This window comes from Triturus cristatus, chromosome 5_1 (assembly GCF_964204655.1).
Source record: "Triturus cristatus chromosome 5_1, aTriCri1.1, whole genome shotgun sequence".
NCBI lineage: Eukaryota > Metazoa > Chordata > Amphibia > Caudata > Salamandridae > Triturus > Triturus cristatus.
In genome coordinates this window covers 936,101,226-936,126,892 of record NC_140587.1, presented here as the reverse complement: position 1 = coordinate 936,126,892, position 25,667 = coordinate 936,101,226, and the positions used below count along the sequence as shown (strand labels likewise).

At 42.2% G+C, this 25,667-nt stretch overlaps 1 protein-coding gene across 4 annotated transcripts in view; it reads right to left on the bottom strand.

Annotated features, from left to right (window-relative positions):
• Positions 1-2,001: 2,001 nt before the first annotated feature.
• The window catches only part of OTULINL (OTU deubiquitinase with linear linkage specificity like), a 296,600-nt gene continuing 272,934 nt past the window's right edge, over positions 2,002-25,667 (bottom strand). For all 4 annotated transcript variants that reach the window (XM_085605970.1, XM_085605969.1, XM_085605971.1 and 1 more), the window contains 2 exons: positions 10,187-10,456; positions 2,002-4,630 (listed from right to left, as the gene is read on the bottom strand). In XM_085605970.1, the coding sequence (XP_085462096.1) occupies positions 4,448-4,630; positions 10,187-10,456 (453 nt within the window). In that variant the 3' untranslated portion in view covers positions 2,002-4,447. The remainder of the gene's footprint in view (positions 4,631-10,186; positions 10,457-25,667) is intronic.

Sequence of the window (25,667 nt, the reverse complement as noted above, 5' to 3'; positions counted from 1 at the left end):
CCCAGCCAGACTAAGTCGAAAACAGTGAAACATCAGCAGAAAGTGGGAGTAACTATAAGAAGCAGATCCTAATCTCCAACATGCACTAAGTATGTACTTAATTGCCGCTAACAGTAGCTCTCTGCAAACCAGCGTTCACAATGAGTAAGGAAATAAACATTATCTTTTGTGTCATGTTGGCTCGCACGAACGCCCGTGCAAAACTTTAGTAAAAGTGGCCATAGAGCTCCAAAAGAAATAAGCAAATGTTAAAATGTCTTCGAGTGAGATTCCAAACGTCCAGAGGCTGCAGTGTTAAATCAACAAGTTAATGGTTTTACAAAACCAAGAGAGGTGCACGTGGGTCCTCTGTGTCTTTACAAAAGGACATAGAAATGAAACAACAATACCGGTTGTATGATTTTACAACGCATTCCGTTGCAACGCATGCCTTTACCAGGCATGCGTTACAACGAGAATACCATTAGTACGCATAACCTTTACCTCGAAAATGCCTTTACCACGCATGCTTTTACAATGCTTTTCGTTGTTAAACCATGCATGTTAATTGCATCTTCTTGCTAAAGGTTATCTCCGATCCCTTCCCCTTTTTCATATACTGCTCCGATTCCCACCCACAAACCCTTTTTTTAAATACCCCTCCATTTAACCCTAATATTTTATCCCTTCTCTACACAACCCCCTCATCCCTTTAAAAAAAAAAACAATTACTAATATCCCCCTTACCTCTCCAAGTTCTTCTGATGTCATGTCGCACGTCGTAAAGAGGAACCGGAAGTGTCTTTCCGGTTCCTCTAATGACGCGGATTGCCTCCACATCGCAACTTCACCTGGTGAGGGTTTTTTTTTGGGGGGGGGGAACCCCCCAACCCCCCTTTTTTTCTCCCGTTTATTTTTTTGGGGGGGGAAACCCCCCCAAGCCCCCTTACCTTTACCACACATGCCTTTACTACGTATCTCATAGTAAAGGTATGCGTGGTAAAGGCTATCGTGGTAACCACGCATGCGTTGTAATGCATGCGTGGTTACTGTTATGCGTGGAAACGGCCGCGTTGTAGTGGCCGTTTCCCAACAATACCAAGCTAATGTTGAGGTTACGATTCTGTCCATCTTAACGCCACTGATTGGTTGTCACTTCTCACCTCTAGTTACATATGGCAAGTCAGATGAAAGAAGCAAATTGATTTTAAAAAATGATTTTAAAACAATAGATAATTCAATGATTTCAAAACTAAAATGACTTCATGACGACTTGAACCAAAACGCCTCATTTCACTTACAAATTGTACAGAATTACAGCTTTGTTGCTCTTTTTATTACTCAACAACATGTTTATTATTTCAAAATCCAGTTGAAAAAACGGCGACTGTACTATTTTATTTCAGAGAAAGCATGTCACTACAGAATAGTTGCAGGCAAAAGAGAAACACGGACTCGGTGGTGAATGGACGTATTCCCAAAAGATTGTTGGTCCACAAATTTAGAAAGACTTAACATCTGTTAATATTAAGATGGGGGCCTGAAAGTGACTAGAGGCGTTACAGGTTGGCGAGGGAGTTCTGACTAGAGCTTGGCAATTATGTTTATTATTCTGGAGAATGGGGAAACAAATTGTGACGAAATTCGAAAAAAATGGCTTCCATCAAGAGCAGCTGCAAAACATGTCTCCCCCGATCCCCAAACTGTCCACTTCTGCAGTTCGTTGGTTCTCCCTAGCGATAGAAGGTCGAGGGACAGTCACATAAACCCGGTGAACTGACATGTCTGTGCAGTTCTTGTGGTTTTCACTGGATCTCTTTTCGCAAGGTAAAACTACATGATGATCACGAAAGAAATGCTGTAAATGTGGCCCATCTGGTCAAATTTTACCATTATAAGTAGTCCGAATATGCTCCACAAAGCAAATTAAAGACAAATTAGCCAGTTTCGTTGCCTTTGTACAGAGGGAACTAAAGAAAATTTTCATTAAGAAAGGAAAAAACAAATGCCAACGGTAGACGCTTTTGAGACCACTTATACATCATGCTGTTTATTAACATCTTAACTTAGCAACTCCTGGCAACTGGCAAGCATGACATACTACACTTATGCAGAGAACCTAGCACGTATTTATAGCACCACAAACTAAAACCTCATAATGACGCAGAAAGTTTAGTCTTAACATTGACAGACTTGATCACAAAGTTTTTTTCTGGTACCCGAAGAACGAACACCCTGAAAAAGCATAAATTGTACATACCAAAAATGCAGATTATTCAAAAACAGAGAAGAGACGAGCATTCAATAGACATGATGAGAAATGGCCGGGTTTTTACAAGTGCAAAACTAGTAGTGAAATGAGACAATATAGTTTACTTGGAATGTATAGCTGCGGGCTGATTCACACAACTTTTTTTCTGGTGCACAATGAACAGCAAATGCGCAAGATGCAAAAGGGACAACTTGAACATAATTAAAAAAGTGATTTTCAAATTTATTGGCATCCTTGGAAAATGTATGGCCTATACATAAACTTTGTACATGAAAACTGCAAGAAAGGTGTAGAAAGGGTTGAAACTGCAAAATCACCTCATTTGCGTATGCAAAATTGGAAAGTTAAAGAAGTGGCCATGGACAGGCAGTGCAAATGTGGTTAAACCCTCCCAGGGGCAATGTTGCAGAGTAACAAATTAGGGGAACGTTATTTACTGTTTGCCCTAATTGTAGATTTAACCAGCGTAATTCAGGAACTGAAATGGGGCGTATTCAGACTTATTTTTATTCAATAAAACCTGGCATAGAAACAAGACCGTTGCTCTTGACATACTCTTTTGTAGGTGCATGGATCATTTTTTTTTATAGCACGTGACCATAAGCAAGGTCCATGATTTTGACAATGCAACTATTCCTTTGGGGGGTGAAGGGGAACGGGACCATACATTACCATCTCCATGCACGTTTTACATGATGCACAGTGGAAATATTTGTGAGGGAACATGTGAAAACACACTGAAAATATATACAGAAATAGTCTGAAAAATATCGACTGACAAAAAGCCTACCATCCATAAATATCTCCATACGAAAAGTTCGGTGTGCATCTAAGCCCACTATCAAACACTTGCCAGAAGTGAATTTGGCTAGAATTAGGGATTTAAAACGGTCAAATTTTGGTTGGGAAATGTTTAAGGGGGTTAAATATTTCTGTCTATCTTTTTTTTCAGTGTATGTTTTATCAAAAAATGCAAAAGCTGCTTTATTAATGAATCCGCCACCCCGTTGCCATTTACATACTTTGGAAATTACAGATTTACTTTTCATTATTAACAATATATTTTTATTTTATGGTTGAATGCTCTCCGGTTCTTTGGTATTTTAGAAAATGTGTTTTTTTTCTTTTTCAATATCAACATAAATCAACACATCTTTATAAAGCAAAATAAAATAAAATAAAAAAACATACATTATGCAAGTAAGACCTCTGAGAAAAGGTGCACTCATAGTACACCAAAAGGCCTGATTAAAGGTTGTGCTGTAACTGAAAGATTTCAGGAGTAAGTGCTAAATCTAGCAGAGGAAACTGCTAGAATCATATCTCCTTTCTCTCCCTACGCTGAAGGAAATTCCACTGATAGATTCTCCTCAGCATTCAGCTTCATCCATCTGAGGATTTTCTGTTAAGAGCTATCTCAAAATGAGGCCCCGAATCTCTTATTAAAATACAGATAAACCAAATCAGCTATCCATTGAAATCACCATTACTTCCACAGGAAGAAACAGATTTGGTGTTTCATAAAGCAAATCCCACTTTTAAGAAATTTTAGTGTGAACAATTATTTTAAAATGTGTGGCTGTGGTTTTTTATGTGATTATTGTATTTATTTGGGGACACTAATTATTTCATAAAAAAATGTTCATTGTTTTAAATAGGCGTCTTCTCCACTTGAAAGAAAAAACAATGTCTCTCTTTGACTTGGGCCTTGTTTTGGGTTCTCATTGAAGGCAAATTCTCAAAATCAAAGATTTGCTCTTACAGATCTTAAACAAAATTTACACCAGACGCCTTTGTTGTGCTGTGCACTTGTAGCATACAAAATGGAGGAAAAATGAAGGACCCACACAACTGTTCATAAAAGTCAAGATGTACATTTGTTTAGATAGTTAGATCTGGGTTTTTGCCCAAACTCACAAAAATATTGGCTGTAACCACAGTCTATTAGGATTTGCTTCATAGATTTCATACATATAAGAGACAGACCAATAAGTACCCTAGATGTCTTCGCACAGGCAGAACAACACCTAGTCGACATTCTGCAGTCAGAGATGTTTACTTATAGTCATTCGCACACAAGCAGGGCTTTGGGTGCCTATGGGACATAGGAGACTGCTGGTTTCATATTTCCGCCCAGGAGTTCTGGTGAACCAGAACAGAGGCGGTCCCAGGATTAAGCACACGCTCTGCTTTGTCTCATTTATCATGAAACATCGGAATGTTGTAATGACGATCATCTTCAGTCACTAGAGAAACTTGATGCCATTCTCGGGGATACTCCTCTGGATAATATGTCAAGAATTCATCCGTGTCAATCTTATACAGCCTGAACACGCGTATTTTCACTTCCAGGGCATATCCAAGAAGAAACATTTCAACCTGATGGAAAACCAAATACAAACTTTCTTACTTGAGGCAATATTTTAATACTATTTTGTTATGTATTAACAATGATTAATGTCTTTCGAAACATCGTAAATACGTTTTCATGCTTTTTTTCTGTACGTTCAGCTGATATATGCTTCCTCTACTTTGATGGGATCTATATTTTGTGCCCCAGAATATTAGGGAAAATTTGCTTTCGTAGTATGAGACTATAGACCTGATTACGAGTTCGGCAGTCCATGGGAGCGCCAGACTTGTGGGGTCTTGGCAGTTTAGGACTGCCACACAAGCGGTCTGAACACCATATTCCGATTACGACAGTCAGACCGCTATAGAACGGCCGCAACCACCAGGAATCCGGGATCCCTGGCGGTGGTGCGAGGCCACAATATGATTGGCATATTATAAATTTCCTCACTGCCAGCTATCTCATGGCGGTGAGGCCGCCATGAAACTGCTGGTGGTGAGGAACCTTAGCGGGCCCTACAGGGCCACCTGGTGCCTCACTGCATGGGCGTGCATGCATCGTGGCATACCTGTATGCACTCCTAGTTCCAGCACAGCATGGATTTTATAGTCCATGCCGTGCTGGAACGTGCTGTGGCTGACCCAAGGCGCTGCCTTTCTAAGGCTCTTTTATGAGCCTTTGGAGGGAAGTGCCAAAGATCAGGCGCCACAGAATCCCCCTCCCAGATTACAACTTGTAATTCGGCGGACAGTCGACTTTGGTGGTGCAGGAGAGGGGCGGCATCCCGCACCGGCAAAAATCATAATCAGCCCCTATACCTTCTTGCACATTCAAGTGATTTGTTAACAGAAATACTAAGTGTCCTGATTTTTGGGCATCATTATAAGCCTACATTGCCTTGCTAGCGTCTTCTTGACATCATATTTTTCTGGTTAACTGTACACCATCAAGATCTGTCAAGCCAAATTCCTTGGGGTAGGGCCAATATTAAGCAGCAGGTGTTTGGTCCTTCTTTTAAAAAACAAACAAACGTATTTTCATAGTTTTCTATACACAATGTAATGCAGGGGCATAACACAGGCCCCCGCAGATCCTGCAGTGCGGAGGGGCCCCAAGCTGCAGGGGGCCCCCCTCAGCACGGCATTCTTGCTGCAGAGCTCCTGATTGAGCTCAGAGGGGGCCCCCCCACGTGCCTTGCAGGGAGGCCCCCTCAAGTTTCATTATGCCAGTGATGTAATGGTGCATTTAGAATGCAGAGCATGGAAAACACAATACATAACAGAGTATCATATGAAGCAAAAAACAGTACAACAGCAAAAGAGTGTGCGACTTTCAGTTCTTTGGTGTCATCAGAGCCATAGAATAAAGGTGCAGTGGTAAAAGAAACAGATGGAGGATTTTGAGGACAATCAGGATAACAGATTAATCAGAGAGTTAGTATCAATAGCACCTAACAATCATACATAAACACCAGGGACCTTATTATACATTGTGCCTCGGGGGGCAAAGGAAATTTGCCCCTGCTTTATACACGCCTGGGGTACAATGGTATTACAGAAGGCACTGCAGACGCTTGCGCGGCCTCCATCTGTAATACGGATAGTGTGTGAAATCTTTATTCGGTTATAATCATAAGCATTAAAGAACACAGCATCAAAATACATACATATCATACATAGAAAACATTGTACACACAAGATTAAAATACACATTACAAATATGATAATAAGGTCAACAGACAAAACCCGATGAATATCACAAGCCCAAGATCACCTACGTAATATCATCCAACAAGAGCAAAATAATTAACAGGTACAAAGCACCTAAATCTCGGTGCAGCTCTTAAAAGAAAGGAGAATTAAAAAATAAAATGTTCTTCAGATAGAAGCTGGAGGAACATAACAGCAGGCCGTACATGCATAAAATACAGGGATTTCAATGGATCTATGATAAACATTCTCCTGGGTAACCTAAAATAGCTACAAAACATCGTAAAATGAAAGGTATCCTGTGGAGACACATTGTTGCAGCCGCAAGGACCCAGTGAACCAGAAGGCCTCCAACCACCAGGAGTCACCAGAAGATAGTGTAAAATATTAAATCTAAAACTGGTCAACAAAAATCTCTCTCTATCCCTATTTACAATGAATAAATAAGGTTCCATGGTCTGAACTGCTTTTAACAGCATGTACCCCTGTACCATGGGTTTCATTAGTTCTGACTGCTCTCTGTATAGCGACTTATGGTCTAAAAAATGGCCCTTCACCCAATTTTGAGATACACAAGGACTGAGGGGCTATGAAACAGGTATCCTTGACATATGCGATCTATGGGATCTAGACTGCATGGGCAAGAATAAAACAGTCCCTAAGGATCAGGCTCTTCAACGGGGATTCCCCTCTGGCCCACACTTTGATCCAGCATAGCAGTGGCCTGAGAGTGATCATATCTCCTATAGATGTTATTCCTAACTCCTCATGCACACAGATGCTGGGGAGCTTTGGGGAACCTAAAATACACACCCTAAGAACATACTTTCAACGGTCTGGATATTATATTCTTTTGTGTATCCTCATGCATCACTGCCATATTCAATATTAGAGACACACTTAGACTGATAAACCTTTCTTAGGACTCTAGAGGGCTTGGACCCCAGCCTCTGAGCAAAGGAAGCTACAGCAGCATTGGTCTTAACAAACTCATTTTCTTATCATTGATAAGGACCGTCACAGTTTTCTTGGAGTCAAATAAGATTCCCAGATAATAAAAAGCCTGGACTTTGGTCAGGGAGTGATTATCCACCTTGTATGTTTTTGTTCTAGTCGTCCGCGGGCCAACTGCCATCATATAGGACTTGCTGACATCGACCGCTAGGTCCAGACTGTCCATAAAAACTACAAATTTATCCAGTAACAACTGTAGACCAATGGAGGTCCTGGCCATGAGGACTACAACGTCTGCATACAGTAATACCAAAAGCGGTCTCCTTCCCACTTTTGGGCAATCAGCCTTCTCAGAGAGAAGGGCTTGCTCCACCATGTTAACAATGAGTGTTGTTGTACATGTAGTGTCGAAGCTATCAAGAGAAGGAGCTCCCTTGTTTGCATGAGTGTGTGACCTCATGCAAATGAGGGAATATTTTTGCCTCTGTGCCCACGCCACATTATAGATGCAGGCACAGATGCAAGCAAGCCCTTAGGAGGTGCACCAAGAGTGGGCCACAAAAAGGTGGCTGGCTCATTGTCACTGCACCTGCAGAAGGCAGCCCTCTTGAGGGGTGAAAGGAGTCCCATGGACACTCAGACATTCACCTGTAGGTAGGTGCAGTCACTCACTGTACCCGCCGGCAGGGGTATCTCTCGCCCCTCTTTAAAGTGCAGACAGGTTGTCACCTGCACTGTGAAACACGGAGCAACTTTGAAGAAGCTGCTCCAAATTTCATTGAATGCACTGCCCTGAGGGAAGCACGAGTTCGCGGCAGCCCTAGAGGAAGTGGAATAATTGTAATAGGGTTCACTGTCTGCGGCAGGCGCACCTGTTTAAGGGTACGCTATGGCACAAACAGGGACAGTGTGCCCTTTCCATAATACATCCCCCTGTGTCAGGAAGAGATTCAACACAGATTAGTGTGGCCTATCATCCAATTTTGGGTCAACTATAACCAAAAAAGGGTCCCCGTCAGGTATTTCGACCAGCTTCTTCCGGCAGAGATGCAGGATGCGATAGTGGCATCCTACGCTTAAACCCACTTGAGTTCCAATCACCATTTGTAAATTTCAGGAGTCCGTGGCAATTTCTAATAAACAGCAATGGCTCATTTAGCTATTAATAGGGCCAGATCCCTCAACTTACACCTAATTTTTTTACATTTTTGGGTCATGTCACAAGGCCCAGAAGACAAATATTAGGGGCCAACAGATGCAGCTTGCAAGTCCAGGTTAAAAGTAAGTCTTTCATTTGGTCCATAAGGAACCAATAATAAGACAAGACCACACTATCTGAATAGATGTTGCATCAGTACCAGAACATCTAGGACATGTGTCAGGGACCCTGGGGAATATTCTATGTAACCTTGCGAAGATAATATGTATGAATAAGACAATTGAATTTTAAGAATTTCAAATGGTCATTTATGGAGATTTTTCCACATATTTAAATGAAGTTGCCCGTTTGACCACAGAGAGATCTGTTGCTAAGTCATATTCCCAGCTAGCCCTAAGAGCAGAGAGGTTTCCCAAACAGTTAGACCTGAGAGATCTTTACAGATTGGTAATCGTTTGACAGACTGCACCCCATGTTTGAGGCATTTGCATTGTGTGACCCATTTCCAGTTCTTCACGTGTAGGATTCCACACCGATCGGATGGCTCGGTTCAAGACTCTGTGTGTTAAAGATTGGCCAGGGGTATGGGGAGGAGTTTTGTCCTCTTCTGTAATGCTACAGACAAGTTAGAAACAGTGGAATGGAATACTAAAAGGAGGAACTTCCCTGATTAAGAAGCAATGGTTCAAGCTGTTCCAGACACCACTTTTTTTGCATTTGGGCCAAGTCTGTATGATGGGACAAAGGTAGTTAGTTCAAGCACTAACATTTTCCACAGTACTAAATGGTAGTTTCCATATAAAATGTGCTCTCTACAGCTCTGAGGGAGTGCTGTTAGGAGATCTGTCATTGTAATCATTCCAATGTTTCCATCGAAGAGCTAACATTTGGCGGGGACTGGGAGGTCCTGGTATAAGATTTTAAAATCTAAATATGATATCTAAGGAATGTAGTTAGTCCGAATTCTGTACCAAGGTCTGGAGTGTCACAAAGCCTTAAAAGTCCACAGCAGAAAAGGTACTGATGTAAATGTATGCAGGGACTGACCTCCCTAATTCCAAGATCCACAATCAGGCTACAGTCCTCAAACTGTTAAGGTTATTGGTCAGTCCCATGTTGAAATCGGTTAGGACTATTTGTCAATGCAATGTAGAAGAAGGTAAACTGATCAAATCTCTTTTTCAACACAATCTGCCTTAGTAGTTTAGGAATAATGTACGCTTTCTGAATACCCATCTATACATGGGATGAAAACTTTATTTTCTACAGTCATTTATGTATTGAGTATTTTTCCCTACATATTACAAACCATTTCTTAGTTGCGCTCCTAGGCCCTGATTCAGATTAGACAGTGAAATTGTGGCATATTTACTGCACCTGATAAATACAGATGCCGTGTAGTGTGGTATTCTCTGGGTGGATAAGTACCGGCTATTCTGAGTTTTCCTCTGCAAAATGAAAATCTACATGTAGAATTGTTTTTTCACATGCACTGGAATATGCAACTTGATTTCCACTGCAAAGTTTGACCGATTTGGCCCGCACAAATTTGTCACGTAAAAATTGCAGGGTGCAGTGTTTACAGCAAGTACTGGAATTCTGAACTCTGAGCAAACTGGATTTTGCATAAGGATCAGGGTTTTCCACCTCACCTGGAATTAGTGCCTTAGACACACTGTCCTGTAATCACACCAGGCTACACTTTCTTTAATCACACAAGCAGCCATGCTTTAAATTAAATTTACTGCAATAGACTGTACCTGCTCCAAACCACCTGTGTCCCCCACCGGATTGAGGTGGTTAATCATGAAGCTTAAAGGATCCAAGGATGTGTCGCGAGCAAAGAGGACACTGAAGAAACTAGGAACGGTCTGCCCATTCATCATGTTATCATGGGCCTCCATTACTAGGTACAGAAGGATGAACTTCACAGCTTCATAAAGTTTGTACTCTTTGTCCTCGTTGGAAAATAGGATATTGCACATCATTTCTCTTTCTTCCCGGTCTTTGGCTCCAATTATCTCACTCCACTAAAACAAAGGAAAACAAAAAGGTCTGATAAATCAAGCCCCAAACACAAGAAAAAAATGACATGCACATTTCTTGATCACTTCAGAGATTAGTGTCTGGTCAAGCTATTTGCTGAAATGACGACATTGTGAAACACGTGAAGACTGGCTGGTCTTGGTTGTATTCGTACTTTGAGTTTAAATCAGGCTACAGCATGAGCATGCCTTGCATGGTGACAACAGACCTCAGTCATTAGTCTTGTCAGCAGCCTGGACTTACCCAGCACTTTGGATTAATTACATTTGAGATATACGAGAAGCACTAACTCAGTGCGGTCTTACACAAAGGCCCTGATTCGGAGTGGGCATGGAAAGGGTGGGATCTTTACTGTATCAGATAAATACAAATATCCTGGGATTTGGTATTTACTGTGTGGGGTACGTACAGGCTATTCTGAGTTTTCCTCTGCAAAATGAAATTCTACATGTAAAATTGTCAGGTAAAAATTGCAAGGATCAGCGTTTACAAGTACTGGAATTCTGAAAATTGAGCACACTGGGGTTTGCATTAGGATCAGAGTTTACCACCTCATCTGCAATTAGCGCTTGAGTGACACTTTCTTGTAATAAAACATTGGCCAAAGCGGACACCTTGGTATATTGGCAGCACACTCTTGAATTTAATAATTGAGCTACATTCAGATACCTGCGTTCACCTCAAATTGAGTGATGGTAGGGATATTACACCCCGCATTAAAACATCTAATGGTTTAAAAAGGATGCAATTTAACCCCACTATAATTTACCATCATTAATCCGTCTTACTGACATGAACAGGTTGGCCCGTAAACAGTTAACAAAACAAGCAATACAACTAGTGCAATTTGAACAGATCAGAAGAGATGCTTGGAAGCAAAAAACAGCTGTTGTAAAAAAGGACCCTTATAACAATTCAACAGCACTATCTTGATCTACTACTGTTAAATCATCCATTGAAAAAAATATTTTTAAGGTTTTCTCTTGTTTATATTCCACTTGCCCAATTCAAGAGTTCATGGAACAAAACAGTGAATCACCGACTCCAATTAACATTATTCAAGTTTTTCGTATAGTTGAATGTTGTAATTTATACTGTGCCAAGGAAAAGCAGTGATAACGGACAAGTGTATAACATTCTGTAGAAGTTCGGGGAAATGGGAAGATTGTTCCTCTTTAGTCCTGACTTTACATCAAACGACTCGACATCATTTGCATGGTCTGAATTGACTATATCCATAATCACATCTCCTGCTGTATGTTTGTATAAGATGATCACGACATGTATAAATAAATAAAAAATACAAAAAAGAGATTCAAACAAAAAAAGTAACAAAAAACAGTGAAACATTTGTTATTTCTATCGCCTTTGCTCTACGAGTAAAGAAACAATTAAGCATATTCTTTGTTTGTTTGTTTTATTGTAGTATTTTACGTGCATGAGTGAATACGCTAAATTACTTTTCTCTGTTTTCTCTTCTTTTGGTGGTTGGCTGTCCATTAATTAGATGAAGTAAAGGGCTGGCTAGCTCTGCATCACAATCCAGTTGTATAATCAGGGAGAGATGCTGTATGTATGAAAGAATGGTATATTTATAGTGGAAGCTCCAGACCGTTCAGAATGCCGCAGCCAGACTAATCCTCGCCATCCCCTGGCACAACCACATCACCCAACACCTCTGCGATCTCCACTGGCTCCCCATAGAAAGAAGAATAGCTTTCAAGCTACTCATGCACGCATATAAGGCCCTCGTCAAAATCGGACCTCATCAACCGTCTCTCCTTCCACACCCCCAAGAGAAACCTCAGTTCAGCTGACCTCTACCTAGCCACCGTCCCACTCATCTACAGGACCATAGTGAGTGGAAAGTCCTTCTCCTACCTCACATCCAAGATATGGAACAACCTCCCCCTCCACCTCCGACAAAGCCCCACACTGCTCCAGTCCAGGAAAGACCTAAAGACCAGGCGCTTTAGTTGACCCCAACGGAGATGCATTTACCCCCCTCCTTAGCGCCTTGAGACCCTAACAAAGTGAGTAGTGCGCTTTACCAACCCCTGATTTATTGAATGATTTATCTGGGTGTTTCTATGGTGTATGCTTGTGCGGTGTTTTATATTGCTGTTCGTTTGCCAGCGCTTGTCCAACTATATAGTTTTGGTGTGCTGTTGTGCTTGAGGGTGCAAGGATTCGATTTAAAATGTGCTGCCTCAGAGAGGCCATTGAGTGTATGGAATGATGGAGGATGATGCTATTGTTCAGTGGTGAGGGCTTTTAGAATTGGAGGAAACCCATATCATAGAATATCAGGCATGTGTTGGGTGTATGTGGTAAAGGCTGGTTATAATGTGCTGACAGAGAGAGTGTGGTGTGTCCAGGCCTGTAATCGTGTGTGCACACCCTAAAATACAGCTATTCACCAAAATGCAGCCAGTATCTGAGAGATGTTAAGTGATGCTTCCTGGAGGGTATGCAACCCATCTTCTGAGAAAAGAAGCATGGTAGGTAAAACATGACACAAAATGACACTTTTAGAAATCACCATTACCCGAGAAGCACCACATAAATTGTCCTTAATTTAGGAATTGCAGTGCCTCACTGACAATAATAGGTATTCAGCACAGTCAAATATATGTGAAAGAGATCTTAAAAGAGTTTAAGGAGATATCCTGGAATTGGGGCCACTTCTTTTTACTTTGGAGACTCAACATGTGGGATATGTATGCCGGACAATGGTTCCTGGGCCCCCTATCTTCTACAGCTGATATGCTGCTCTGTCTCTCATTCATCACTAGCTGTGTTCACAATGGCTGTTGACCCCAGAAGTGTCTACCTTGCTTGGCAACCTCACTCTTTCATTAACAGTCTAACCATACGAGTTAGGTATCCTCTGACCTACCTATCTGGCTAGCGTGTTCCTTTAGTGCTTCCTCCCTTAAAATTCCTCTGGCTTGACCGCTGTGCCACCTTGACTTATACACTTCTGACTTTTCAGGATCTCCAGGCTACCGGAGGTTTATTGGTGTTTTTGAACAATTAGAACCTGATAAGTCCCGGTTTGGAGTGGGGGTTGTGGTTGGAGGGCCTTCTGCCTAGAATTAACACTCTCCTATTCCTTTTATCTAGAAGGTACTGGGAAGTCATGTGCAAGTAGATGTGGATCCCGATCTGATGAACCACTAATACATGCAAAGCTCGTATTGAACCACCAACAATGTTTCTATTGTTTCTCTAACCTTCAGCCCCCTTTCCCTATAATCATGTGTGGGTGCTCTGAGTTCCTGTCACTCAGATATGCATCACTCTCTACTGGCAAGGACTTGTGTATTAGCATTGGAATCCACCAAAGATATCTTTTACAGTCTTGAACCTCAAGCACCCTTTTTGCTGTAAACTTTTCTACATCATTACAGGCCTTTTTGGTTAGAGTTTGGCTTTTCCTGTGTTTAATCAAAGCCACAAATACTTTATTCAGTTTATAAAACCATAAAAGTATACAGTACAGATAAACAAAAATTAACAACAATAAAATATTCAATCAAGTTATAAAAATAGCAGTAAAAAAGCCCGTAGGGGCCCTCTTATGCACCCATGCCCTTGGTACCAGTGGTACAATTTACTAGGGACTTATGGGGGTGCTAAAGCTCTTCCAAATGGGGGAACAATTATACAGTCACTTTGTTGTAGGGAAAGAGTCCTGGCACTGAAGATATGGTTAGCAGGAACCCAGTGCACTTCAGTCAAAATTGTATCGAATACCAGTCAAAAAGGGAGGAAACCATGTCGAAAATGGGAACTTTCCTATAGATAGTTTATTATTCTCTTAAAGTTAATACTGTTATTGCCAATTCAGCTATTATAAGTAGGATGAAACATTACCTATGCCCGTCTTTAGATCATAATATTGGAAAAACATATTTCTACTAAGGGTATATAAATTACCAATTGAAGCAGTCTTAGGGTCATAGAAAGGTATTCCCTTGGTTCATCCAACATGTCCTTTATGGAACTAAAGTTTCCAGAATTTGGATCATACTCATTCCTTGTGACCTGCTTTTACTGTGCCAAAATGAAGATTTTTGCTACCCCTTTTTAAGCAGTCAGAATTAAACTCTCACTTTGTAAGAACTCGCGTAAATGAACATGTTTGCTATTGTATTTTTTTATTTTTACAAAGATTTTTAAATATCTATCCACTTTTAACTGTTTACTTATTTCATCTTATTTATATTGCACTTTGCAGAGTAACCTTCCTTTTGTTTACCATTTTAAATGTCTAATCTTTTACCTTGAATTGCTAGCCCCAGATGAGTTCTTGATCAGTAAGGTTTGACGTGACTAGTAAATATGGGCTTTAGGACCCTATCTGGCAGAAATCCTTTTTATAGAAAATGTTTTTGCCTAAGAATTATGAGGCTAACATAAAGTGCACGTTGTAGTATGTTTAATAGCACTACAATAGTACTACTCAGATATTTCAAAAGGCTATGCACACACCTATGTGTGGAAAACCTCTACCTTCGCCTCTCGTATCTTTTCTATCCGGAGGTCTCTGCCACGATGGCAGTAGTCTTCGCACATGTAGGTATACATTTCAGTAGTAAATGTGGATGGAACGTAGGGGAGTGGCTAGAAAATAGATAATACTTACTATTAAATGCAACGGCATTGGGAGGGGTAAGGAGGCCCATAGGAAGATGTAAAAAGTGGTTTGGAGGGGACATGCAAATACATACACCCACCCACAAAAGAGTGAGCCAATTGCTATGTACAAACTTTACTTCCAGAGTTACTACAGCCAAAAAGGACCCAAAACAGCAGTAAATATACTCCAGCATTAGAGTAATTTCAGCAATACACAAGGTCACTCCCATAATAGAAAATAATGGAAGATGGACTTAAAATAACACCCTATAGGAAATGTTGTCACATACATTTCTTACTTAAAAGCATTAATATCTGTTTTTCAGTTTAAAAATAATTAAATGAAACATTTAAGGTTTTATTAAAAAATATCAAAAGTTATTATTTTAACAAAATGTTCTAAATGAATAATACAAAATGTTCTAAATGAATAATACAGAACTGATCATGAGGGTGGATTAAAAAAAATATTCGTAATAATCAAAAATTAAATTAATATTTTATTTATTCGACTTTCAAACATTACATTTGATTAGTTAATGTGCACTAACATATTATTTTAGTTCTAGGTTAATAATAATAACTACGCTAATTTACATTTTTATTTTTCATTACATTTTTATTTTTATTTTTAATAATTATACAACTTTATGATTTTTCCCTATACTTTACTACATCGAGATCTTTGCCTATTTGTGAAAACTTACTGGTACTACCTTTACACTTGTAACTTCTAGTCTAGCATGCTCCAACCCTGGTATGAGGTCGAAGAAACTGAGGTTTGCAGCTAACAGTAAATGTAGACTCAGAAGCGATGAGCAGCAAAAACCTGTAAAGTTACTACAAGGTGCAATATTAAGTTGACACGATTAAATATATGTGTGTAAATGTACCCTTGTGAAAAGGCCCCTACATTTATTAATACTATAAACATAGTCGTTGCATATTTGAAACATCAAACATTTTGTATTGCTGTGTGTATTTGCGTTGTGATTCTTATTTCCAGAGCAAACAAATGCCTAAATGTAACTTAACAGAGTTTTTAGGCACTGATGAACAACAATGCAATTCAGAGACATAAGACAAAACGACATTACAAAAAACAAAATATTTACAGCAATTTAGATCTCAATCAAGCTAAGTCAATACTCATATCGGTTTTAAAACGACCAACATTGAGAGAGACAACTAATTCCATATCAGGTACCCAGTGACTGCCAACAAGCACTCAATTGCAGCTAACACAATAGCGACAGGTTTCCTACTTAAATGTATTGGAGGGTTCCCTGGACATCTCAAGGACTTGTTCATCCACCTCATTTCCAGGGCTCCTCATGCAAAGATATAACTACCACACACAAAGTGCCAGTAATCAACTTGCATGGGGCATGGAATGGGAACGTGCAACACTGAACATTCGGAGAGCAGAAGCCTGTTCGCAGGGGGTAGCTTCACAATAACAAACAAAGTGGCAAGGAAGAACTGCAAAGTCCCCTCTATGGACCAGGCAGGATGTTTACAACAGTCTATGTTCTGGGGCAAGTCGTTCATAGTACGCGCACAACGTGACATTCACTCCTCCCAATTGCCCAAGAACTCTCAGAATCAGAGAGTGTTGTTCATGGCGTAGCCTTTTTTTATTATCGAATCAGGTAATTCACCAGTGACCAACACAAGAGTAACAGTATCCCTTTGGATATAAAGTTATTAAAGCATCACTCTTTAGCGGCATTAACATGACGAAGGCTGCAAGGCAATTAGGCACGACATTACACTTGAACTTGAGCTTGGCCGTACACTTAAGTGGCCTTGACCTGTCAAAGGCAGTAAAGAAGATATGCACCACATTACATTTGAACTCTTGAGCTTAGCCATACACTTGAACTTGGCCGTCTCGGCCCACCAAGCCCCCACTCTGCTGTGCATATTATGCCAGCAGGCCCGAACGTGCTACAGCGAATAGTTACACTACTTGAAAACCAGGGCCCCACATGGCACACTGGCATGCCCCCTGGGGTACCTGCACTCAGGCAGCCTCCCCAAGGTTCACCTCAGTCCATACGTTGTGTGTTAGGGCAGAAGAGTCCAGGACCACCAGCAGGTCAGTCCCCCCTTCCGCCTACCCTCTGCACACGTGGCTCCTACCCCCTCCTGGGGGCCATCCAGTTGCTGAACCGCCACCGGGCGAGAAGCTCCCTGGCGCGCTCGCCCTCCCCCCGGCGCTAACTGTGCTCCCCAATGGCCCCTAGTATTGTTTGTACAATGAGCTACTGCCCTTCTACCAACATATGCCCTCTATCCTGATGCCACTGCTCCATTTCATTATCTGGGCAGTACTGTGATAAATTACCTGCCCCCTCTCAGTGGCCATCGAGTTGTGAAGGCCCTAGTTTACACTATCTCCTGTTTTCCCTGAATTAATCCATGTCCCCCTGCCAGGAACCTGTGACCAGCTATATTTCCACTACCTGTATCCAAAAAGGGGACTTCTACCCTAGGCCCTCCATTAAATTTCCGCCGGTCAGGGTGCCTGGATGCTAGCGCAACCCAATTAGACTCCCCTGGGCTACTGGGGCAGAGGAAGAAGTGTTGGACCCGCTGCCTTTCCCTTACTGATCGCCTGTATCACTTTCTTCACCAACTTGTCCATGGCCTTAACCAGAACCCCCTTAACTTATACTGCCTGCGTTATTGCTACCGACCACATATAGAAAGTTCCCCTCAGACCATTGGTCATTGAGCGGTGGCGTATTAACGCACCCTCTTACAGCCTTGTGATAATTTACCGGGCCCAAGAATGCTTTATATCAATACGTCTTGGCAACTACCCTCAGGAACTGGCACATTGTCCAGAAGCCTCTCTTAATGCCCACCGAGTTGGGAAGGCCCCATTACACTATCTCCCGTTTTCACTTAAGACATCCTCCGCCCTTCCCCAGGAAACTAGTCCCCTAGGGCCTCCAATAGCAATTCTGCCCACCAGGGTGCCTGAAACCTTAGCGCAACCCTAAATATCCTCTCCCGAGCCTCTTCGGTATGTCCAGGAAGTCCGGAACCACCAGCAGGCCCGACTTCTCTGTCACCAGCCAGGTGACGTCTGGGACCACCAGCAGGTCAGTCCCTTCTGTCGCCCGCCAGATGCCCCAGAAGCTAAGTCCCGGCTGATGACAGCCATAGGCAACTTCACCAGTACTTCTGGGAATCCCCATGACACACAGCGTGAGTGGATGCCTGTGTTGTGACCCATCTCCCAGCAGCTCCAATCCCAAAGAACTGCCACCCAATACCCTTAACTGCTGACATCAGCCATAGTCAACTTACCAACCAGGCCCCTCCTTGTGCTTAGAAACCCCTCTGCTATGCTACATATTTTGTGTCCTTCAAAAGACCCTCTTGTGCAGGACTTTTACTGGCCTGGACCCCTGCACTACCTCCCTCTGAGCTATTGCTCTGCCCACTTACAAAGGCTGCTCCCTCTGTGAGAGGTGTTGCTTTAACCCCTAACTTTTAAGACCTGTGGTTATAGGCTGCCACAGGGGTATAAAAGGCTGGTTTTGCTTTGCCCCTTACTGTTAATACCTGTGGTTATAGGACGCCACAGGGGTATACATGACTGGTTTTACCATGATAAAATAACACATGCCGCATAATTACCCTGTACCCGAGGAGAATTTCGTAAATTGTACTCCATCACCACCTTTACCAGGGAGACTCCAGTTACTGCATCCTCTGCTATGTGTCTCTTAAGCTTATTAATCCTCCCACCCCCGCATGGCCAACACTATGTGAAGATGGCGTTGCCCTTGGTCGAGGGAAGCAGAGGCTGGATGATTTAATATTTGCCTGGTAGTTAGCCAGACCCGGTAACCCACGCAACAATACTCACCGCTCAGCCCCCAAACGGTCTAATACCCCGACGGTTATTATGTCCCCCGTAAAAAAACCCTATGTGAAAGGAATAAATACTGTTCCATATGGGCACAAAACTGGTGATTGTAAACTTGGGTTTGGAAGGGGTCCTCCTGCAACAAATGCCTTGGAAATGATTTTGCACGTCTCCTCTTTACTTATTAGCATCACCGTGAACATAATGAGAAACTACCTCCATGCCAAAATTGGTCGTCCCCCCCGCACTAACGGCTCAAGGGTAATTGAAAGAAGACAACATTTCAACTGTTTTCTGACTTATTAGCAGAACTCTGAGCACATAATGAGAAATTCTCCATCCAGGCCAAGACTGGTTTCACCCTGTGCTATCACACCAGCTATGTGATTATGTCAGCGGTACAACGTTTATGTCCCTTGTGCTGAACTGACCAGGACGTCTAATGAATAACTGGAAGAAGGCAAAAGTTTTGAACTGTGTTCAGAATGGAAGTATGGGTAGAGCGCCTGGCTCTGTGCGGGACCATTATGGCTTGCCATTTTTAACCAGGCCGTGTTACCCCCAGGAAACTTAATTGTTGCCACTGACGGGAGTATTGGGACCAACTTACTGAAAGTGACCAAGACCAATAGCTGGTTTCCTCATTGCTTAGTAACATTAAACCCGGTCTAGGTCAATTAGTATTTCATCTGTCCAACGTTGAATGAACCTCGGCCGAATTAGTCGAGTAATAAATCCAGACGTTCGTACGAAACCGATAACTAGTGTAAAGCACCGTCACAAAGAAGGCTGGCAGTTATTATCCAACTGCTGCTCGAATGGAACTTTGACAACCGTCACTCTGCACTGTTAATGGTCAAGAGAAGGAGGTAGGCCGTAGCTTCGCAGCTGCCCACGCGGGCAGTTAAGGGCTCAAGTCTCACCCGCCCCACCTATTACCCACCGACCCTGGGTAGACACCGGCAACTCTACTGGGGGGATCAAGTTGACAGGGACCCTCTGCTGCAATGTAGATTTAAAAACCAGGCCGGTAAGGCCAATTAACACTAGCATTGCCTCCCGCCATGACACTCGGCACAAAGCACATCTGGGCATTAACTCCCCCCCCCCCCCCCTGCTCTCGGCGTGAAGCAATTCTGCCACGCTTGCAGCGACCTCAATATTTACTATGTTGAGCGCAGAAATCAACCGTAAAATAGACCTGATACTAAACGCTACACCTAGGCCCCCTCAAACCTCTCTTGCCGCTCTCCGCAAACCACCGACCGGAAAACCTCTCTCATCGACATCGACGATGTGCCCCTGCAGCTTGCCAGAGGTCCAAGGGGACAAAGAGGCTGAAGATCGCGGGGCGCGGACTTAAATATCCTTCCAGCGCATCTTGATAACATCACCTCATCCAGCCCCCTTTTCGTCCCTGGAGAAGGCCCAGTCCCGTGGTGCTACTAAGGACGCCCCTCCTCTAGGCGCGGGGGCGCCTGTCAATGTATGCAGCAGTCAATGGCAGGATGCAGAACCAAACTGCTGGCAGATGGAGAACGTGGATTCTACTTTGGCATAGTGTGATTTTTAAAACAAAAACATATTTTTGATTTTAGCCATTTTTCAACAGTTATTAGGGCCTGACAGCTCCACAAATAAGATTTTGTTTTAAATTAGAACAAAAAAAAGCCTTGACAAAGCCAAATTGATGGCAGCCAGCACAAGACCGACTAGATTTGCGAATGAGGGTTATTCTTGTACCGTTTATAGTTTTGTTTTTTTGGTTTCAGCTTTTTTAGCCTACCAGCAGCAGTTTTGGTAAAATGCGGATGGCTCTAAGATGCTTGCAGCGCTTGGGTTCGGTAGTGTGATCTATCCTCAACATAATGCAGTCTGTGGTGCTGGAATTGGGTTCAATCCCAGCTATGCAGATTTTATTTGATATACCTGGCCTCTGGCAGCAGCTGTTACACAAGGCCAGACAACTGCTACAGCTGCAAACCCAGACTGAATATCAGGATTTTCAACAGTTGCCACCAAAGAGAAACATCAGGTGTCATTCTCTGTCTGTCTGATATGTTAACTCTTCCTTTTTCCAATCCACCATGTATTCAGCTGTGCATTCACCTGTACTCCAGAAGTTGATAACGGTGAAGACCTACAGTACAGGTCTTCAAACTGTGGGCCGCGCCTCCCTGGGGGTCCATGACTGGATTCCCAGGAGAGCACAAATGCATCTGCAAGGACTTGTAAATGAAGATGGTCTGGAAGCGGATACACTGTTTATCTGGTGTGTTTCCAGGTTACCTGCATTTATATGCAGAGGGTTAAGTGCATAAAAAGTGTGCAATTGTAATCCTGAGAGCCCTGGGGCACAGTAATTGGGTACGGTGAGCGGGTCAAAGATGTGGCAAAAAAAACAATGTATTCAGTAACTGCTTCGTTTTTTCATCTTCAGGCAACTGTATGTAAAAAAAACACACGGATACATTAAATAAAAAAAACAATGCACATTTAACTAATCTGCGGAAAATGTACTCTTATACACTATAAACCTCAGTCAGCTAATGCAATCACTGCAGATGTCTGTGTGACCAAAGTCACCAAATTGAATCCCGTTTTTTTGAAGTGGGTAATTGTAATTTATGTATTTATAGGGCTACAAGGTTGAGCGTAAACTAGCTCCCAAGCATTTTATGTTTGGCGCTAAACCAGTTGCAGAGGGTCGAGTGGTAAGAGGGGCCAATAAACCCCAAATCACTAGAATTATGCAGCAGGGGAAGACCAAATTATGTGGCTGAGTTGACTAAATTATGTAGCAAAAAAAAGGTAAGCTATATAGCATAAAACAGCACATTGTTGTGTTAGTCTTACTTCGTTGTTCTGTAATTTTTACATTTGGTAACACTTTGGGTGTACATTTCAACTCATTAATACTGGTTTTATGCCCAAGTAAAGCAATAAGTAACAGAAAGGTGACCAGTTAACCTTTACGAAGCACCCTTTACTGGACGGAAACAATTAATAATTTGTTACCAGTTTGAGCTAGAAACAGTAAATTGTGTTACAATCTACAGATTATGCAGCAGATGATGAATTTTTCAGCAAATATGGCAACTCCATAATTATGCAGAAAATACCATGGCTGCAAAATCCCAGAGTTCCAATGGCCCTGAATAAACCCAATTATGGCTGTTTTACAATCCATCCTTGATTGGATGAGGGGCCAGTGCACACTTGCTGAGCCAGTGTTGCATTGAACCTTGGAGCAAGGACTCACAGGAGGGCAAAATTGAAGAAGAGGAGACAGCTTAGTTTGAGCGTCAGATGGTAGCAAGGGAGGTGCAGCAATATGAGAGCCCATGTTTTTTTTTTTACAAAGGGCAGAGAAAACAGCTCACTTCTCAAGGCAGTAGCTATCATTAGTGAATCAGGTCTGAGGGATCCACTGGATCATAATTATGACCTTTTTTCCCTGGAGAAAACCAGGGTATGGAGGTTAATTTTCCTTTGTAGCATAGAGCTACAAAAGGTGGGAGCACTGGTTGGTGCTCATTTGTTTTCTAAAAGGAAGGAGATGTGTCCTAACTGCGAGAGCTTCCTACTTTGGAACCTGCTTCCAGTCCTGGCGTCAGCTGAAGGTTCTGTGATTCTGGGCAAATCACATAATCGCCCAGGGCCTAAAACAAATAATTAATCTGAGCATATTCAATATAACTGGTGCTCATGAAAAGTGTTCCAGTGTCCTTGGCCCGAGTCCGTGCTACATTAAAAAAAGTAACACAGAGCTTGATTGGTGGGGAAGAGGTAAAACAGACGACAGACTGCTACTGAGGGCCACATATATCATTAGTGCAGTTGCATTGGGGCTCATGAGTGTGAGAGGCTCAAAACACCCAAATTATGGAGAGCCCAATTTTTCACTCAAGTTCCTTTTTTCGTTTGATGATTCTGCCCTATTATAAGTCTTATATTATTGTGGATTATGAGTTACAGACAAGTATCCATGGAATGATCCCACAAGTTCCGCCCCTGTGCTAAACACCTAAGCTCAGCCCCAGCTCTCCTGCTCCCCCAATCCTTGCCATAACGTTTTGGAGGGGGGTGCGACTTCAAAACATTTTGCTTTTGAGGGCTCAGAGCAAACAAGTTTGAAGAACTCTGACCTAGAGCCTTCAGTTTTCAGTTTGAACAAGAGTCCTGTAAGGCCACCTGGCCTAAGAAGTAGTTGTGTATGTAGGAAAATATGTTGTTTCCACGAGGGTTGTTGATTTCATATTGGATAGCCAACCCAAAAGGGTCAACTTAATATGCTGACCTAAAAAGAGCTGTGCCGGACAACGTGGATCTGATGACAAATGGTACCTCTTGCAACTCCATAATGCTCATCTACAAAGCAATGAGACTACTCAACGGTACTTTCTGATCTGGGATCTGGATGACAAATGGCCACAGACTAACACCTGTAGCTTAGCAGACTCTTCTGGTCCTTTTCTTCTCTGGACCGCTGCTGCCTGGCCTGGAATGCTAGTTCTGTATGGAATGCTACGACCGCCATCTTCTGTACGTAGGAATATGAAGATGACTTGGGGGAGGGGACTGAGCAGGAAGCTGCCCAACCCCTGGTACGGGAATTTAAACAGGTATTTATCATCAACTGCACTTTACTACTCATAAAGGAGGTACCTACATGAACACCAGTGCCTCTTTGTACATCTTTACAAGAACCCAAGGAACAAAGTTAATATGGAGTGATTTCTCGAGGTCTGTACCCTTGCAATAGTGGATCTAACAACAACTATGGCCTGATTAATAAAGGGCAGGCAAGCTATTCACAGCCTTTCAATGGTTAGCAAAGGCTGGGACACTTCAGGGGCAACATCCTAAAAACAAGTATGGGGAACTACTCAGCATAAGCGATACGCAATGAGGTCGTGTGGAGTGGTGTCGTAAGAATCGAAGTCAGAGTTGTGTCATATCTCTCACTATAAAAGGAACGCACCTGTTTTACTATCAAAGCTGAGAGATAAAATCTTTGTATTTTAGATTATGTGATTGTAATTCAATGTATGCATTATAACTAAACCATATGTACATAGACATATTTATGTTGTCGGCGTTTGCAAAAAAAGAACATGTTTTTGGCAATATACAATCTAAGAGAATAGCAAGCATTTATAAATATTTATTGACCTGAACATTATTCAATAATAAACAAACGTGGCTTCGCGTTATATCATTAAACTTTGGTTAAGAAATGCAGAGATTACTGAACAAGCTAGTCACCGTTAAAGTTATCATTCACAATTTGAGCTCATCAGGTTGATATCAAGTCAAAGGCAATTACTTGCGATTCTTTTAAAAAGGTGGCATTTTGCAATAAAGTGTGTGATCAAGTTATATTTTATCAGCACTCTGAAGCTGCCTCTTCACTACAAGTCTCTTACAAAAATCAACAAATATATATAATCCTACAAAGACACTGAAAAAAACCTTATTAATTTAGAATTGCTGTTTGGAAATCACATGCAACTTTTTCAAGTTTAAAGAGGCTATCGAGCACGGCATGACTCACACTGATATTTTTAAACAAATGTGGGTGCTTCGCAGTTACATTAAAGAACTGCAGTTTTCAATGATGAAGTAAAAGGATGCTTGAAGAATTGTGAGCTAAAGATAACCCCCCCTGGACAATTCAGTCAGTCAGTCAAAATATCTTTATTCAGCAGGCTATCAGCCATAAAAGAATGCATCAAAAGAAATTTGAAACAGACAATTTATGAATGCAAGGAGGGCTAAAAATAGTCAGGGAAGGGACAGTGCCAGTGAATGTAATGCATGTAATGTTTCACAAGAGGGCAACCTGAGATGGAAGGAAATACTATAAATCTTTGATAAGCGTAGAATAGGAGCGACATGCTCTGAGCCGCCCTCGGATTAAACACAGGTTGTGTCCTCTTTAAAATTAGGTAGGGACTTCAAATATCCGCACCAACATCCCAACTTGTGCTCCGGACACCTTATCCTTCACTGAAAATGAGACAAACGTTGGCCACTTAGCAGGCAGTAGCTATTTGGGAGTTGAGAGGAACAGATGGCAATAATGGTCGGCCCCAATGGGGCTGTAAAGAACTGCATCCACCAATTCCAAGAGCTACCCTAGACTTTGAGTCTCCAGAAGGAGATGAGGCCAGTTCTAGCTCTGACATCTTATCTCCATAATGGAGTGGCTTTAGGGAAGGTTAAGGCGCCTAGAGCTGAAGGAGGCTAGGATCATTTAGGTTCCAGGATTCTAGGAAGGTCTGCCGTAAACTGTAAAACAAAGTGATGAAAAATGAGGTGGCCATTCTGTGAGAAAGCAGCTGGCACTGGGTGTAGGGAATTGCCCAATCACCAGCTAGTACACAGAGTAACACCGGCACCTTACCGCCACTTCCTTAGAACATTTCTGGACCAGAGAAGAAATATCCTGAATGATGAAAAATTGGCTTGGCTGCTGGAAATAAGAAGGTCCAAGGATTCCTCACTTCTGCGGACACCTAGGGACAGGATCTGCTCTCAAACTGTTAAGTGGTTGGACTCCTATAACCTGCCACAGGGATACAAAAAGCAGTATGTCTCCCGACTGCTGGAAGACCAAGCTGACCACTGCCAATTGAACCCTGCAGGGACCCTTGCCGGAG